Genomic DNA, 17,765 nt, shown 5'->3' on the forward strand with positions numbered 1-17,765 from the left:
ACTGCAAATTGCTTTTGAAGATGGACTGCAGAATAGATTCCAGCTATGGACAGCAATACAATGGCACCAGTACTTTAGGTGCCAGCTCACCTCCACACCATTATTTCTACACAGCTTCCAAACTCATCCTAGTTGCTGAATGTCCAATACAAAGGAATTCTTATAATCTACAAAGGGAGCTGTAAAGGCCTTTGCCCTTGCATTACAATCCCCAATAAAAAGAGCAAGGGAAAAATATTAAAAGTTCTGGAATTATTCCTATTAAAAGTTCATTCTTGGGAAGTCTCTCTCTCCAAGGGAAGATAAATAAAGGACTCTCAGAGAGAAAGAGTCATTACAATTGCTTTGATGCTGATAGAAATAACCAGAAATGTCCCGCAATGTAAAATCCAATCTTAGCAGCCACTTGTTTTTCAGTCAGAGTAGGAAAGAACATTGGGAAATTAGTAAAATCACTTTGCAGTGACCCTTCAAAATCAAACTTTCTATAGTCTGGTACCAGTGGCCTACAGAATGTGACTTGAGAGGGAATTTTATTTCCAAAAATGTCTTTGTCTTTGGCCTATGATGAAAGTTCCACTAGTGTTGTTCTTAGGGACCTTCTGATAATAGGATTACTCCATTCCCACAGAAGGAAAATAGCTTAGCTGGAGTTAGTTTTTATCTACTTGACTTTCTGTCTCCCGGAAAAGATCAGAACTCAAAGACTATGGTAGCCTTCAGTAGTACACTTTTGTCTTAAGAGTAAGGAATATGATGCTTTGTAGTTTGGGAACCAAGTAGAACTCTGTGGGATATCTTGGGAGAAAGTCCAATTTAAACAAGGAAGAAGAAATGGCCACTAGACTCTTGGTGAGTATATTGAAAGAAAAACAGGATGGCCTGGGACACAACTCAGTCAGTAAAGCATTTAACATGAAAGCATGAGAAATGAATTTCAGATCTCCAGTCCCCAAAGTGGTACATACCTGTATCCTAACCCTGAAGAGGTAGAGACAGAAGAATCCTTAAGGTTGGCTGTTCAGTAAGTCGAGCTATATTCATGACCCCCAGGTTCAGTAACAGAGCCTTTCTCAAAATGAAGTTGAAAGAGCAATTAAGGAAAATACCCAGTGTCAACCTCCAGAGTTCAACATGCACAGGAAGACACATACATGTGCACTGGCATATACATGTGCATGCCCACACAAACGTGTACACATGTACAATGGAGAGAAGGGGGTAAGAAAATGTCAGACCCCTGGAATAATTCAGACAATTATGACATCTGTCTTTGACAAGCTCATATTCAAACCAGAGGAGTGTGCATGTACTGGAGTATTGAACCCATCTCTTAAGTGAAACATGGTGACAGAAAGCACTGGTACAGGGTCTTACAGACACTGATAGAAAGTAAATGATAAATTTGCAATGTGAAAGATTTTATGAAGAAGTTCAGAATGGATAAAGTTGATGAAAGGACAGAACATCAGTGGAATAAGTGATCACGTCCATTCATAACTTACCACATTTAGTGTGTATCCTCTGTGCTTTTGTTTGCCCATGCCTGATATGAAACTCAATCCTGACATCTCTGTAGATATCAGTCATTGGAATCTGTAGCTGGGGAGAGTGATAATAGGTTGTGGTGCAGATTGAAAAGAAGAGGTAAGGGAGGGAGAGTAGAAAAGGGAATAAATGAAATAGTTGATGATTAAAGGTAAAAGGCAGAAGAATGTGAAGAAGTAAAAGAAAAATACAGAAAGAAGACATTGGACATTAAAGTAATTAACACTAGTACTGACAATAACAATAAATAAAATTTATATAACTTATTATATGCCTTTTAAGCCCTGCTGGAAGCACTTCACATGCATAAACTCATTTAAATCTTTTCAATAATCCTATGAAGTTGATTCATTAATTTTATTACATTTTAAAGACTTAAGACAATGAGGGCACAGATTTTTTATATCAGCATACAGAATAATAGGTTTCATGGTAGCATATGTAACGTAGGTCAGTCTTACTGAGTTTCCTCTTCCACTCCCCTCTCCCATCCCCTTCTCCCTCCCTTGGTCCCCAATGAAGCACAGAGATTTAAGTCAAAATTCTGTATTTGTAAAGCAGAGCCAATGGAAGAAGAACAAGAATGATCTCCAGACTTCTAGGTTACGTAAGCCAATAATCCTTTTTCTCAAGTCAATTTAAGTCAGGTTTCTGTCTCCTATAACCAAAGGAGTTCTTAGTTAAGTGAAATGTAGGATCTCACTTAATCTTGACAACTCAATGCATTAGGTACTGCTATTATTATTCCTGGTTTGAAAATGAAGAAACTAGGGCACAGAGAGGTTAAATAACTTACCCTGAGTCATGCAGTTAATAAGTAGCAGAACTGTGAGCTGAACTCCTGCAACCTAACTCCAGACTCTGTGTGTATAGCAACTATACTAATCTTGGGTGAAAAAATAGACCATGCCACCAGTCAGCAGTGAATAGTGGAAACCAAAGGTAACTTCATTCTAAGCATCTGATTTAATGAGTAACCTGGCAAGTAACCTCCCTTTCATATTCCAAAGAAATCAGGAGCTACACAGGTTGAGCTTCTACTTGGAGGCTCCTTTCCACTGGGAAACCAGGATTTCTTAGATTCTTCAGTGAGGTGTCCTCTATTGAAACCAAAGTTCACTCCGGGATTTCCTGCATCCTATGGCATTCCCTTCCAGAATAGGAATATAACTCAGTGGTGGATGGTTCAACTGGCTTGTATAAGGCCTGGGGCTTGATCTTTAGCAACATGTGCACACACACACACACACACACACACACACACACACACACACACACATGCACACATACTTATAAAGGAAGAATGTCTCTTTCAGACAGAAAAAAGAAATTATGATGAAGACATCTCTGTTACTAGTACTGGAAATGTTCCTTAGAACAAGAAAACAGCAGCATGACATCCAGGGAAGCACCATACTAAGATTCACAAAGCCAACATCAATTGAGCAAAGCCTATTTTTGATCCCTACATGCCTGCAGCCTCTCCCGTCAGAGGCTTGCAGCATCCTTGGAGGCTTTCAGACAATCCCTGTGAGCTCTGCTTCTTCCACAAGTGTCCTACAGTTAACTGCAGTAGCTTCACTGCAGAAGAATGTGAGTGTGCCTTAAATGCTTTTGTTGTTGTTTTAATGTGCAGAAAGCCTGCCTGCTGGGGATAAATGTTGGCCAAAGAATGCTCATTTAGCCTATCAGAATTCAAATGGTTAAAGATTACAAATGGCTTTCATTGTTTTTAAAGCTATTAGGTGGCTCCCCAGATAATTCCCAGCTGATTTATATCTCGGTCTCTATTTCTGAATAGACAACATTAAAAATGTTAAGTAATTTCATATTAAAACAAAATCAGGATGTACTTCACTTAAGAAGCAAACAGTAATTTTTTTGTCAGTCTTTGTGAATGGTTCTTGTTTCCCATTCACTAAATGCTTATAAATTCTTAGAGATTGAATGATTAAAAGTATAGGAGAGCTGTAGAGATTTTTTTTAATCAATCTTTGCTTATAGTGCCATTCCAAAATATGTCCCGAATGACACAGTAGATCTTCTCCATGCAACCAGTTAATAACAAGCATTCTGCATATTTTATAATTATGTGCACTGCCAACAGTGTGTGGTTGGATTTATTGTGCACTGAAGCCCCCAGATTGAGAGTCGTGCCTTACATACTCTATTATAATGAATGGTATGGAAGGGTTCTTTATGTCTCAGGAAGCTGAGTTGGATATTTAAATAGCATGTCCCGGAAGTGTTCTGAGTTATGGTGGTGCTGAGAGAGGGCCACCATCTAAAGTACACTGTGATTAAAGTACCATGGCCCATAGCTGTAACTGCAGCTCATTTGCTGGGGATTAGGACCTATAAAATAGGAAGCTAAAATTATTCTAATAAAACCTCAGTTGGCTAGGAGAATATTGGGAGTAACATTGATTGGTTCTGATTTTTTACATGAAGGGAACAAATCATAAGTACACACATAAGGCTCATACTATTATTTTTTTCAATAAAAGATGTAATTGGCAGAATTTGGGGGAAAAGATCCAATCTCCTACACATCTATTTTGCCTCCTTTATGATGTTGCAGTGTATCACTAAGATAAGCCATATGTGAGTAGAATAAAATGTGCCCTTTCCCTGAAACAACAGATATTCAGCAAGTGGGGCAATATTTCTTATTAATTAAATTATAATCTAAAAAACTCTTTAAAATGTCAAGTAAATAACTTATTTCACACACATTTAAATATTTTTTAAATATTTTTCTTCCAACTCCATATATATATAATGTAATTTTTTCTACATATATATATGGAAAATCAAATGCCATTCTCTTTCCATCCCAAGGTGAGAATAGAAGATATTAAAGGTGTCTAGCTGGGCGGTGGTGGTGCACACCTTTAATCCCAGCACTCGGGAGGCAGAGCCAGGCGGATCTCTGTGAGTTTGAGGCAAGCCTGGACTACTGAGTTCCAGGAAAAGTGCAAAGCTATACGGAGAAATCCTGTCTCGAAAAACCAAAAAAAAAAAGTGTCTAGTAACATACACAGCTCAGTGCTTTAATTGTTGAGATTATAATTGCAATATTTCTCCATTCCCTTTTCAAATTCAAGGTCTCTTTTTCCACTAATTGTCATTATGTGCCTATATGTATGTATGTATGTATGTATGTATGTATATGAATATATAAATGTGTGTATATATACTCATACATGTGTATATACATATACACATATATATATATTATATATATTTCTAAATATAACCTGATGAGTCCATATAATGTTATCTGATATATCTTTAGGGATGAGCATTTGGTACTGTACAACAATTGATGTGCTCTTTCCCAGTGCTTCTCCCCTGCCATCTTGACTTTGTATACCATTTTTGATCATAGCCTACTATCCTTAGACAAAGTCTTTGCATCTGAACTTTAACCACTGGTATGAATACATTGCCAGGAATAGTGAGGGTGAGGCAACTCCCCCATGATCTTGCAACCAGATGAATGTAGAGGGCAACTTTGGTTGTATGTTACCTGACTTCTGGCCCAATGTCCTTCTTATTACTCAGTTGTGCCACCTATAGCCTATGCTGCTCCTGGTTAATTTACTTTGAGAAAAGTATAAATTTCTTGGATATTGTTCTCTTATACTATATTCATTAATCAGTTTTTTTTTCTTTTTTCCCTCTCACATTCCCAGTACCATTCCCTCCATCTCCTACACCCAAATCTGTATATCTATCCTGGTCTTCAGTTACTTCTCAACACACTGAAACTCTCAGATTATCTGAATGGGGGAGAAAAATCATGCTGGATGCCCTCAGAAATTACTTTGACACAATTATTCCAATAATAAGCAATAGAAAAGACAGTGTTAACTATAACCAACAAATCTAAATAGGTATAATTGGTATTACTAATTCTTGTACAGAAATAAATAATTACACCACTTTCCAGCCAAAGTTCAATTAGGACTTGCAAAGTCCACTTAGTTTACAGGAACAGAAAGTGAAAAACTACCAGAGCTGACAACACCCACAGTAATGTACAGCCTGTACCTCATGCATATATTTACATTGTTCATGGGAACTGTGAGCAAACAGCCGGGCATGGGGTAGTGTCTTTAAGGATGATTGCTAAATTTATGATTGCTCTCCACTAGTCCTTCATATTATTTCTTACACAAATAAAATGCTGGATTTCACCTTATGCAGTGATATATACTCACTGCTTATCAAATGTAGTCAATCATACCTTTCCAAAAACATACCAGTTACAAAGACTCTAAAGTTACCAGAGTATATATAGCCTTGCTACTTTACATTGAGTCTACAGGACAGAAGCATAGCCACCCCCTGGATTCTTTTTAGAAGTAGAATTCTAGGCCTATAAAAGCAGAGTCCACATATATAAAAATTCTCATGTGATTCATGTACACACTATAGGAATATCTGTTTATCCCATTACATAATAGCAGCAATCACACTATATGCTCCAGTTCCCTAACACCTTAGAAATCCCTCTGACTTTTTGGAAATACAAAGGAAGAGGCATAATTATAACCTAGGATAATCTATAATCTAATCCCAGATTGGGTAGTTTCCATGGCAATAATGTAATCATAAAGAAGATCAAGTGAATTGGGTTATTGATGGAAGGCTATTGGGATCAGGAACCATTTGTAAGCTATTAGTCAGCATTTGGTAATAATAAAACCAGTAATAATAGCTACTATTTATCAAATACTTATTGTTTGCCAATGCCTGTGACTAGATTTTTTCACATATAATCCAGTTTAATCTTCATACCAACTCAATGTGCTAGGTATTTTATAGTGGCTAAATGTAGCAGCACTTATATCAGATGTCTGGATTTAAATCTTTAATATTCACTGGCTCTGTGATCATAGGCAAGATGCTTAAGTTCCCTGTGCCTTGGCTTCTTCACCTATGAAATAAAGATAGTATCTCACAAGTAGTCATGAGGATTAAAAGAATTGATATGCCTAAAACACTTAGGACAGCATATAGTAACGATCCAATACATATCTAAGGTTACTATCTTTATGTTATAGAGAAATTCATGTATAGAGACATTGAAAAACTTTTCCAAAGTCACACAGCCAGTGAGTGGGTAGAGCTAGAACATGAACTCTTCTTGTGAGATACAGAACTCACACTGCTCAACTCTACGTTGCATGAGAAAAAAATTCTTTCTCTTCTCTCCTGTCTTGTGTGATAGAAATAAGAGACATTGGGACTAGACAAATCCTTAGTGTTTTGTCCTTGCCTCTAGCACCATACCACTCTGAGCCTCAGTTTCCTCTTACATATAAAAATATTCCCACCCAGACAAATGGGAGTTAGATATAATCAAAGGCATTTAGGTAACTGGTGCAGAACATTGCCTACTTTCTGAGACACATTACACTTGTCTGTCACTCTATCTGCTTTGAGCCACTCTTGTATGTCTCAAGAGATATCAAGGTCAACATGGGTCCATGCCCCTCTTAACACTGATACCTTTCCCTATAAACCAAAATATTCCACTCAAGGTCTTTAATCTCTGGACAAGGTCAGAGATAGGTTGTGAAAATAGCTACTGCAAAGGTCATGGCTTTCCCTTGGCATTTCCACCCTCTGTCTAAACCTTAAAAGATCCCTGTTCAATATTACACACTCACAACAGGATTTCTTTTCTATGCCTGGGTCTCTAAGGACTATTTCAAACCCAGGTTTGAAAGCAAAGAATTTCTCTAGTAAATCCCTTTAGCATTTTTTACCTAAAAGTATATCCTATTACTTCCAAGGATTCATGAAAAAATATAAATCAAATTAATTTTGATGCATTTATATTTTATTGTGTATATATTCTGTGGCACTTTGAAAAAAAACATAGGTTGAAGGACCAAGACGAAGTGTTTTCTAAGTTACAGAACAAGCATATTAAAAGTAAGAATTATTTAGTAGTATTAAAAAGATCTAGATTTATCATTGACCAACCAAATTATAAAATCACCCACTTGTTTTCAGAGCAGTATTTTGTCCAGATAAGAAACCTTTTTTCTCCCAAGTCAAAGATCATTCAAATAAATAAAAGACCATGTCCAGGGAATATGTGTTACCTGGTTTTGAATGACAGTATGGTGTGTATGGGAAATAGTATTAAGTACATATAACTTGTTCACAGGACATCAACTGCTAGGAATAATATCTCATCCTTTGATGAGCTTCACATGATTTGCCATTTAAACATTGAAGGAAACATGTACCTGGAGAAGTGTTATGTGTTCAAAGTTTCAGCCTTTCCCTGAAACTCCCTTGGTGATCTCAGCTTTACATCTGTGCTCATTCTAAATAGGGTCACACTGCAACAAGGTAGCATTCTTTGACTCCACATTCTCTACCCCAACTTCTGATATGTACACACCAGGAACACACTTCAAACAATTTCTTCTGTTGGGAGGCTCTTCATCAGTCACAAGGCCCTAGATTTAGCACTAAACCCATGGAGAATTTGCTGAAGGCCTGTAATGTGCCTGCCTCTTTACAAATTCCTAAATAACACTTGGTTTTCTTTTTTATTATTTGTTAATGTTTCTCATACAATAAATATATTTTGATCATGCTCTTTCCCTTTCGCCAACTCCTCCAAGATCCTCCCTCTTCCTCCCTTCTTCCCTCTCAGAAACAAAAACAGAAACTGAAAATCAAAACAAACAAGAGCTAGTAAGCCAAAAAAAAATTGGCCAGGCCCCATGCCCAGGAGTAGTTGGCCCAACAAGAAACAGGCTTCATGATTTTTTTGGCTTTCCTTTATAGTTAAGTTTCAATCAACCAGACTCTAATGAGTCAAATAGTCAGAATTTCTGTCCAGATTAAAAAAAGAAAGAACCATTTAAAAACTATGATCAGGCAACAGCACAGATTTAGTAGAAGTGGCAGTTTCCTTGGATTGTTCCAGGGTCAGTGTACACTTGGTGGTTTCCTCCAATTTTTTCTTCTCCAGACCTGAGTAATTAGTATCTATGTTGAAATGATAATCCTAAGATACTAAAAGATTCTCAGGCAACAAAAACAATTATGCGCTATTCATTTGATCATATTTCTTATGAATGGAAATTGGACATATATGTTTTAAAGATACAATGAGGTTTCAATAACAATAACATAGCTACAAAGGGTTTTTCTGTTTAGTGCTCAAGTACCCAGCAAATCGTCTAGATGTTACTGTAAGTTACTCCTCTGCCTCTCTTCTCATTTACAATTTTCTGGGCCTATCACATACCCTCTAGCTTTTAGTGTATGCATCTGTAAAATAAAAAAGATTAGACTAGATTAGATGATATCTAAGGTCTTTCCTAATTCTGATGTCCAATAATTGGGTCATCTTTGTAATTTCTTGACTGTCCTCTGTATATATGGCATAAGGCACAATTCTAACAGAGCCTACCTCAAAGGAAACGTAATTCAATGTCCTTCTATCATTGGCCTCTGAAGTCTCAAATGCTAGGGAGCAGTCTCAGGACTATTAGCACAAATTGACCAAGATATTTTGCTTATCCCACCCATGGAAGGCTATAGAAGTCAGTGAAGAGCATCTTTGAAATGAGGGTGACCACTCGCATCAAAGACCAGAACGTATGTGACAAGCACAGGGAAGTCACTTGGAGAATTCAATAAAGGACAGTTGGGCAGCTGTTTCCAAAAGGCTACACTGGTCTCAAGATACTGTGAAATCAAAGGTTTATTATTAATTGAAAATCGAGAAGAGAACTTTAGATAAAAGAGAACTATCAGATAAAAAATACACAGATAATTCGACTTACTGACAGGAACACCACAGGCAGTCTTGGTATTTGGCCACAGTCTTAACAAAATCCCTTCAGATTTCCTTTGTATTTCTACATCCTCTCTCCCCAAAATGGATATATAGCTAAAGTGCCAAAAACAATCCCCCAAAGTTCTATAGGTGTTAAATATCTCTGAAGACACAACTTACTCTCCAAGTAGTGCTAGCCCATGGATGCTTCCTCCTACAATACAGGACATTTTCTATTAAATGTAGGACTCGGGTTCTAGTCATGTGAAAAAAATCACTTTCAAATCAAATGCATACCACCTGACGTGATTTTGAACCCACACACACCCAAACACAAAGTAAAATTCTGTTACTAACTCTGCCTAGTGAATAGCGATATATCTGTTCTGGTTACAAAAGAGAATAATGTCAAAATTAGCAAAATAGTATCAATGAACAAAAAGGCCAAGATATTTTTAAAAGTCTATGACCATTACAGTGTCTATATCAGTTCTATATCCCAATATATGAATTTTCTATACAGATCTTAAAACAATACTTCATGTACCAAAAATGAATGCCAAGACTTTGGAAGGCTTGTCTCCTGTATTATAAGGCATTAGTTCTTTACAGCACCAATATGACTCTGAGATGCATCATCAATATCTATTTTTCACAATATCTTATTTTTAATCCCAGGCCTGTTTCTATTGGCCTGCTTTTATTTAAGCATAACATAAATTATAGGAAGCAGTATAAAACAAATGTACAAGTTAATGTTTTATAGTTTTATAAAATGTCCTTCAAATCACTGCCAATGAGAAGACTCTTGCTAGTTACCTCAGAAGTCCTTTGTGTATTGCCAAACACCACTTGTACATTTTCTTTCTTATTTTGGTGAAGATGTGGATAACATGAAATCCTCTTTTTTTCAATTGTTTGTGTGCATGGTGTGTGGAGGGTAGGGGGTACAGAGGGAGGGAGAGAGAGAAATTTACAACTTGTTTGAAATGAGATCTCTCTTGTTCCCTGCAACTGCACGCATCAGGCTAACTGGTCAATGAGCATAGGATGTTTGTCCTGTCTCTGCCCCTGTCTCCCTATTGGAGTGCTGAAACTAAAGATGCATACCATACTGTATTATTGGATTCCTACATGTGGTCTGGGGATCTGAATTCAGCTCATTAGGGTTGTGAGGCAAGTACTTGACTCACTGAGCCATCTCTCCCCACACATCAAATGCTTTTCTGATGCCACGAAGTTTCTGTTTATTTTCCATTTCTAAAAATTTACATTCTCATTTTGGCTTGATTGATGGCTCAATTTTTGTGGTACTAAGGGTTGAACTGAGGGCCCTGTGCATGCTAAGCAAGCACTCTGACACCGAATTATAACCCAACCCTTGCAATCATTTCTAAAGCTGACAACCATCCTGTCTATACCAGAGAGAGTTGGAAGGAAGCAATTCCACATGGGTTGGGATTTTTATAAGCCTAAGAGATGGAGATAGTGTTGAGAGTCAAAGGCAAAAGACACATGAGAGATAAGTATAAGGAGCTGGAATCACTTCCCATTTCCTCTAAGACCGTGTCTTTTCAGTTAAATTAACATCCCCACATCATGTAGATACATTCAAATCCAAAATATAAAAAGCTTGTAAAAATTAAATGAGTGAATTTAAATGTATGCATTATGCAGTACTGTCCATACCTTGGATTTCCTATTCTTGCTGCAAATAATCAAAAGAAAATCTCAAAGCCTGGATAGATAGGGTGGATAGAGAAGGAAAGGCAGGAAGAAGCCGGGTTTGGTAGACTAAATGTCTAGTGAGACTTCCACTTTCTCCAGCATTCTGTTAAGAGTCATTTATGTTAGTGTTCTCAGACTATTCTGTATGAATTAGGGAAACTGTCATAGACCCACAGACTGATCACTCAACAACCTAAGGCCTATTTTGAAAGATGGATTTTAAGTTCTTTCCTTATTCATCCCATGGGTGTGTGGATAATTTAAAAGTGTATCTGTCTGACTAGTTGGCCAGTTTGATCTTTAATACTGAACAATCAGTACTTTAACTTTATCTAAGGCTTTATGTTTCCCTATGTCATCAGATCACAAATTGAACAGATATCATACGTAAAAAATATCACCCAGGAAGCAGAACCGGTGATTCTTTTGTCTTGATCATATTCTTACCTAGTAGGAAGGAAGAGGTAAATCAGCATGAGCAAGGACCTACTGTGTGACAGACATACCTCATCTAAAACACGTTTTCTAGAGATAGCTGGGCTAATCTATTCTGAGAACAAATGGCTCATTGGAGAAGACAGAGGTGTTGCTCCTGGGAGTCAAGAGATGCAACAACAAAATATTGAGCCAGGAAATCCCAGAATTCCCTATCCAGAGGAATATGCCTTGTAAAAAAGATACTATCACAGCCTTAGCTAGCTGAATAAAAGAATGTCATGAAACACTGAAAAGGATGCACATCTTTTGAAATGCTCACAGCAGTAGTATTTCCCCAAGCTATGTTGAGCTTTCTTGGCATCCAAAACAAAGTAGGGAAGTCTGGGGTTGGACCAACACAGTTACCCTGATCGAGCTGTGCCGCTTGCCTGCCACTTCCAGATAACCCTGTCTCTGGCTCTGGGGTACAGATTGATCAGACACCATTTCCTGAAAAAGAAGTCCCCTCTGTCATGCTCTAGGGACTTTGGCAGAGGACTGGAGAGGATGCTCTATGATTCCTCTGGCATTCAAGTAACTCTCTAATGCCCAACATGCAGAGCAAAGGGAGGTTTGTCCAAATGCCTGACCTAAAATGACCATGGTTTTACTTCTTTTATAATTAGGATAATTAACCTCCTCTGCTCATTCATTTGATTCCAATCCAAAAAGCTCAAATTAAAATGGCACAGGGGACTCTCAAGCTCTGGGGACAGGAAATACTTTAGAAATACCTTTCATACCCATTTCAACCACAATTATGGCGAAGCCAGAACAAAGTTGGCACAGTACCTTCACCCTTGACACAACCTGGAGCCAATTGAAGGCCACTTTCAGAGTTCCATCAATGCAAATATCTCATCAGCTGTAAAACTGGGTACTACCACATCTCACTTGCTGACTAAATTGAGAAGGGGGTAGGCAGAGAGAAAGCCCATAAAAGATATTATTTCTCTTTATTGTCATATGGATTTTTTGTACTTTTTCCAAAAAGACCAAAAAAATGTATGGCTTATAAATTGGTAGGAATTTATGTGAAATTTACAAGAATTATTCTTTCAAAATAACCACTGAAGGCCAAACTTTGGGTGAATTTCAAAAATTTGAATACAGCAGTATTTTACATAGGACAGAGGATACGTTGCTGTAGTTCTTCTCCAGGTGGCTTTAATTACCCACTCCTCACCTCTGAGCAAGTTTGAAGGGTCTCTGGCAGGTGTCTACCTCCACCATGCTACACATGCAGAGAGAGATCAATGAACACAGCCCCACTAGACTGCTTCTCTGTGCTGCAAGCTTCAGTCCAAGGAGTTCTCCACACACAGCCCTTCCTACTTGTATAGGAAGCTGCTATACTCCCTAGACTGGCTACAGACCTGTGAGAGCCTCCACCGATGGTGGGAAAGACAACAGAAGAAACAAAATTTGGATGTCTTCTTGAAGTCAATACGGAAGCATCTAATTCAGCCTAGTGAAGCTGGGATTTCCCCTGACCCGCTCTGGTTGTAGCCTTGGACTATCCCAGATGGAGATCCTAATGTGTTACTTGCTGTGTCACAAGATCAGCTGCACACATTTCTCAAAATGCTATTAAAAGGCTTTGGGGGGCATATATTCAACAAGCTGGACATTTTCAAAACTTCGTCAGTTCATGACCCAGTTTCCTCCTAACTCATCAGCATTCATTCTCCCTCTGTTATATCCACTGAATATGGAGCTTTTTCTACACCTGAATTGCCCGTCTATATTAACAGCCAAACTGTGGGTGTGAGTAATTTATACAATAGTGACAAGACCATTACTACTCAAATTGTGATGTGCTAATGAATCACATGGGAAGCTTGTTTAAAACATATTCTACTTAATTAAGCATAGGGAGGGACTGAAGGCTCTGCATTTCTAACAAATAGCTTTGATGAAACCAATGTTGCTTGTTCATAGGGCATATATTAAGTGGCAAAGGTACAGCATCATTATGATTTCTGTCATTGAGATTGAGATTTCTGCAAGTAGAAGGAACATATCTCCCATTTCTGAATGAGTTAAACCCAATTAGTGTGCTTAGAATAAGAGACTGGTACACCAACTTCTTTTCTTAACAATAGCTTCCTTTCCTATTAAGACTAAAAGAAACATTTTATAGGCAGATCTGTACAGAGGTGTGGCAAAGTGGGCCCTGGCATAGACTACCTTCTTTGGATTTGGGTTATTAGCATAAGCTGTCCTGGGTACCTTCTCTGCTCTGGGAAGCCAGCTATGCAGACCAAACTCATTCTGCATCCAGAAGCTCCATTCATCGAATCCGCTTTCACAGTGGCTTTGGATGGCTGCTGCCACGATATCACTCATGCTGTGATCTGCATCAGTGGCTGAGAGAGAAGCAGCAGCTACATCATGCAAGGCACAAGCCATTTATTTCATACTGAGAAAAAAGTCTTCTGTCCAAGTGGGGCCAGCTAAGCTGGACAGTTGTCCCAGCTCTAAGGTTATAATAGGCAATGTGCCCTTTACAGTTTGGGTTCCTCAGTAGGGAGCAAAATATCCCCTAAGGATGGCCCAGGTGTCATTAAGCTTACCAATACAATACTGCGCAGGGAAAGTCCATTTCTCTTCTAAGGCTTGAATTGTAAAACCCCTGAAGTTGCCTAAACATAAATTTTCAATAGAAATGGACTGCCTTGTTTCTCGATACCCAAATCGCCATCTCATGTATTGCTGGTGATTGTGTTCTTCACTCAAAGTAGCCAATGAATCTTAAAGAACATCTGAAAAACATTATATGTTTCAGCTTCTACAAAAGTTGGTAGAATGTGCATATATGCGGCAGAAATAGATAAATCTAAATAATAAATACATACCGCCATTGTTCTGTGGTAAGAATACTTAATATTCTTTCTGTAGTTTTCAAGAATGTATCATTATTAGCTATAGACACTTTTATATACAATAGATCTCTTTAATTTAATTTCTTCTAATTGTAACTGTATGTCATGTCACCAATACTCTCCTATGACCTATCCTTATACCCATCCTAGCTCTTAGTTACAATTATTCTACTCTCTACTTCCATGGGACCAATATTTTTAGAATCTATATATGAATGAGATGGTAGGATACTTGGTTTTCTGTACCTTGCTCATTTCAATTAAGATAATACTCTCCAGATTCATCCAAGTTGTTGCAAGTAACAAGATGCTCCCTTGTTGGTATTTGGAGAGTTAAACACTACAGATTGGAAGGTTTCCCTAAGAAGATTCCAGAGCATTATGATCATCCGGCTTCAATCCAAAATATAAACATGTTTTATGGCCTAAGGGAGTTGTCAAACAGTTTTAAGACACACTGGCAAATTTAACACAGATTTAAAAGTAGGCCAGCTTGAAGATACAGAACAGCTCCATGCCTTCACATCCCAATGGCTTCACGGAAACAAATGTTTACCATACAGATCCATTACTGCCTCGGGTGGGGTCTCTACGCTAAAGAGATAAACATTTACCATTAACTGATTCTCCGTGTTCTATAGCTCTTCCTTCTCTAGGTAAATACTTAACTCTTCAACAGATCAATACTTTCATGTACATATGACATTACAACTTGTTCTCTCACTCAAAACCACACCTAAGAGCTAGCATCGTGGCTAGTAAAATCAAACTTCTAGCTAAAAATTCAGTCATTCTTTCTTCCTGGGAACACTGAATGAGCACAGAAGCTTTAGAGTCATGGCTGACTAGTCTTTCAATTAATTAACCATCGTAATGACTAACTTTATGATTCCTAAGTGCATTTTGTTCAAGTATTTATTCTAGCCATTCAACTTCCCCAGCAATCCAATATCAGAGGTAAGACCTTAAGTGTCAGTGACTATGAACTTGACCTTTGTAAACACCCTATATATTCTAGTTGGCTAAAGCACTTTTAAATTCAGTCATAGCCATGTGGTTGTTTATCCTTTGCAAAATGTTAGCCCAGCTGGATATATCCTGTGACTAAGCAAAATGAAAGACAGAATTGGTAGTGTCAGTTAGCTTCTTTCTATCTAGTCTATGAGGCTATGCATTTTCCTCAAGATTGGCTAGCCAAATAGTGAGCTGGCATGAAGTTTCATTGATTTAAACCCCAATAACTCTAGTTAATGCACCAATTTCCAAGTGAAACAGAAAGCAGGAAGAGTAAGGGTAAGTGAAGAGAAATGTTTAAAGAGATATTCTCTCTTGTTCTTTTCTCCTTCATCTCTTCCACTTATCTCTTAGTGCACTTGAATTCTTTTCATCTATCCTTCAGATTCTGTCTGGTTATACCTATCAGTAGGGAACCCCTAGGAATAGAATATCATTTTACTTTAGGATCTGAGTTCTAGAATGAGAAAGTAACAATCCACAAGCTGATTAGGTTTAATTATTTCCCTAAGATTTTCTTGGATAGTAAATCCTAATTTGGAAACAAATTAGAACATTTTTAATATCTGCAAGGAAATACTTGTGAAAATTTTTAGAATGCATGGCTGTAGCATAATCAGAATAAGCAGCTTGGGTGGAAAGGAAAGACTATTGCAATAGCCCAAGCATATACTAATAATAGCTTGAAGACAGCTAGCAGTACTGGGGATGGAAAGTAGAAGGCAGACACATGAAGCATGAATTAACTTTACTTCACATATGCTTAGGGCAATGAAAGAATCCAAGGTAGCACTCAGAATTTGTAACTAGGAGATTAACAAAAATAAGGACGTCAGAAGAAATAGATGGATTGCAAGCAGGGAAGCCTCTGAGGCTATCTGAGAAATACCAAAAAGATGTCAAAACCCACCTAGTCTACAAAGAATTTCTTAGACTAATGGCTTCAAATCAGTTCTCTAGGTGATGAGAGAGATGTTATCATGCAGAGAAACCATGTTAAGGATATGGAGGCTCTTCCACTTGATTGCACAATATGTGTTCTATTAGGACCAAAGTACCCAAAGGCATTTTCAGCTAGCTACAAAACACCACATTCTAGAACTGTCCTCACATATGAGAAATTTACAATGAAAATAAATAATTTCCTGTGCCCATACACTAAAAACACATAAAAGTATTCCATGATCAACTTATTTTGCTTGTCCATTTTCTCTCAGTTGGGTTTGTCCAGAAGGGAAAAGAGAGTGTATTTAGCAGAATGAAAGAAGATTACAAACTAATGTTTCATCCTCTTCATATCTTGGCCTCTAGACAAAATGATTGAATTGTACCTGAGTTGCAAGACATCAGGCTGTCTGAGGTGAACAAAAGGCTACTACGTCTCTACAATTTTAAAATATGAGAACCAGAACTAGCGATAACATTGGTCTATTTATTGTGCATGTGAGAAACTGAAGACCAGAGAGGAAAACAGTCTACTCAATGATAGGTCCTATACTCATGCATTTTGTCTTTTATTTTTAACTTTCAATATTAATGTAAAATGACATTTCTGCTGCTTTCTGGATAGGGATTAATTTTGGTACACAGTAAAAGCTTAAATTCAATAGAAGTGTTCTGACAGATACATTCCTCTTAGCCTGTAAGTCTTTCTTGACATCCTTTTTTGAATTTATTCCTCTTTCATTTTATACCTTTGTGTGTAGAAGCCATAGAGTCCACAGCAAGTCTGGGAATTAAAACATACCTTCCTTCTCTTACACACTGGGACTCCTATTTGGTACTGGGGCCCACCGTAATCTACACAGGTGTTAGAGATTAGCCTTGGTTCATCTTTCTTAGTTCCATGAATTCTTGTGCACTACCTATAGCCTACACATCTCTATTCTCCAATGATTTTTTTTCTGTCTGTCCTCCTAGCAAGACTTTACCTCCATCCAATAACCTTCTATTCATTAATACTCAAGTCATGTTTATCAAGGAAAATATCTGCTTGAGACAGTTTTTCTAGGCTCTCATATCCATCCTATAGACTATGTTAGGGTGGCCACCATCTCTAAAGGGTTATGGTCAAATGTTGTGTTTAAATTATTGTTTATATGAAATAGTTTCTTTATATATTGTGATACATAAATTTTCAGCTCTATTCCTCAGGTATTTTTTAATTTTTTAAGATCTGTTCATGTGTATATGTGTTTTACATGCAAGTATGTGTGTATGTGTGCCACATGTGTGCCCAGTGCCTGTAGACATCAGAAGAAGGCATCAGATCCCCTAGAACTGAAGTTATGGAT

At 37.6% G+C, this 17,765-nt stretch overlaps 1 protein-coding gene across 1 annotated transcript in view; it reads left to right on the plus strand.

Moving 5' to 3' along the window:
- Gria3 (glutamate ionotropic receptor AMPA type subunit 3) overlaps positions 1-17,765 on the plus strand; it is a 234,378-nt gene that overhangs the window by 104,637 nt on the left and 111,976 nt on the right. The window contains exon 5 of the mRNA XM_059251542.1: positions 11,458-11,512. Within this exon, the coding sequence (XP_059107525.1) occupies positions 11,458-11,512 (55 nt within the window). The remainder of the gene's footprint in view (positions 1-11,457; positions 11,513-17,765) is intronic.

This window comes from Peromyscus eremicus, chromosome X (assembly GCF_949786415.1).
Source record: "Peromyscus eremicus chromosome X, PerEre_H2_v1, whole genome shotgun sequence".
Taxonomy (NCBI): domain Eukaryota; kingdom Metazoa; phylum Chordata; class Mammalia; order Rodentia; family Cricetidae; genus Peromyscus; species Peromyscus eremicus.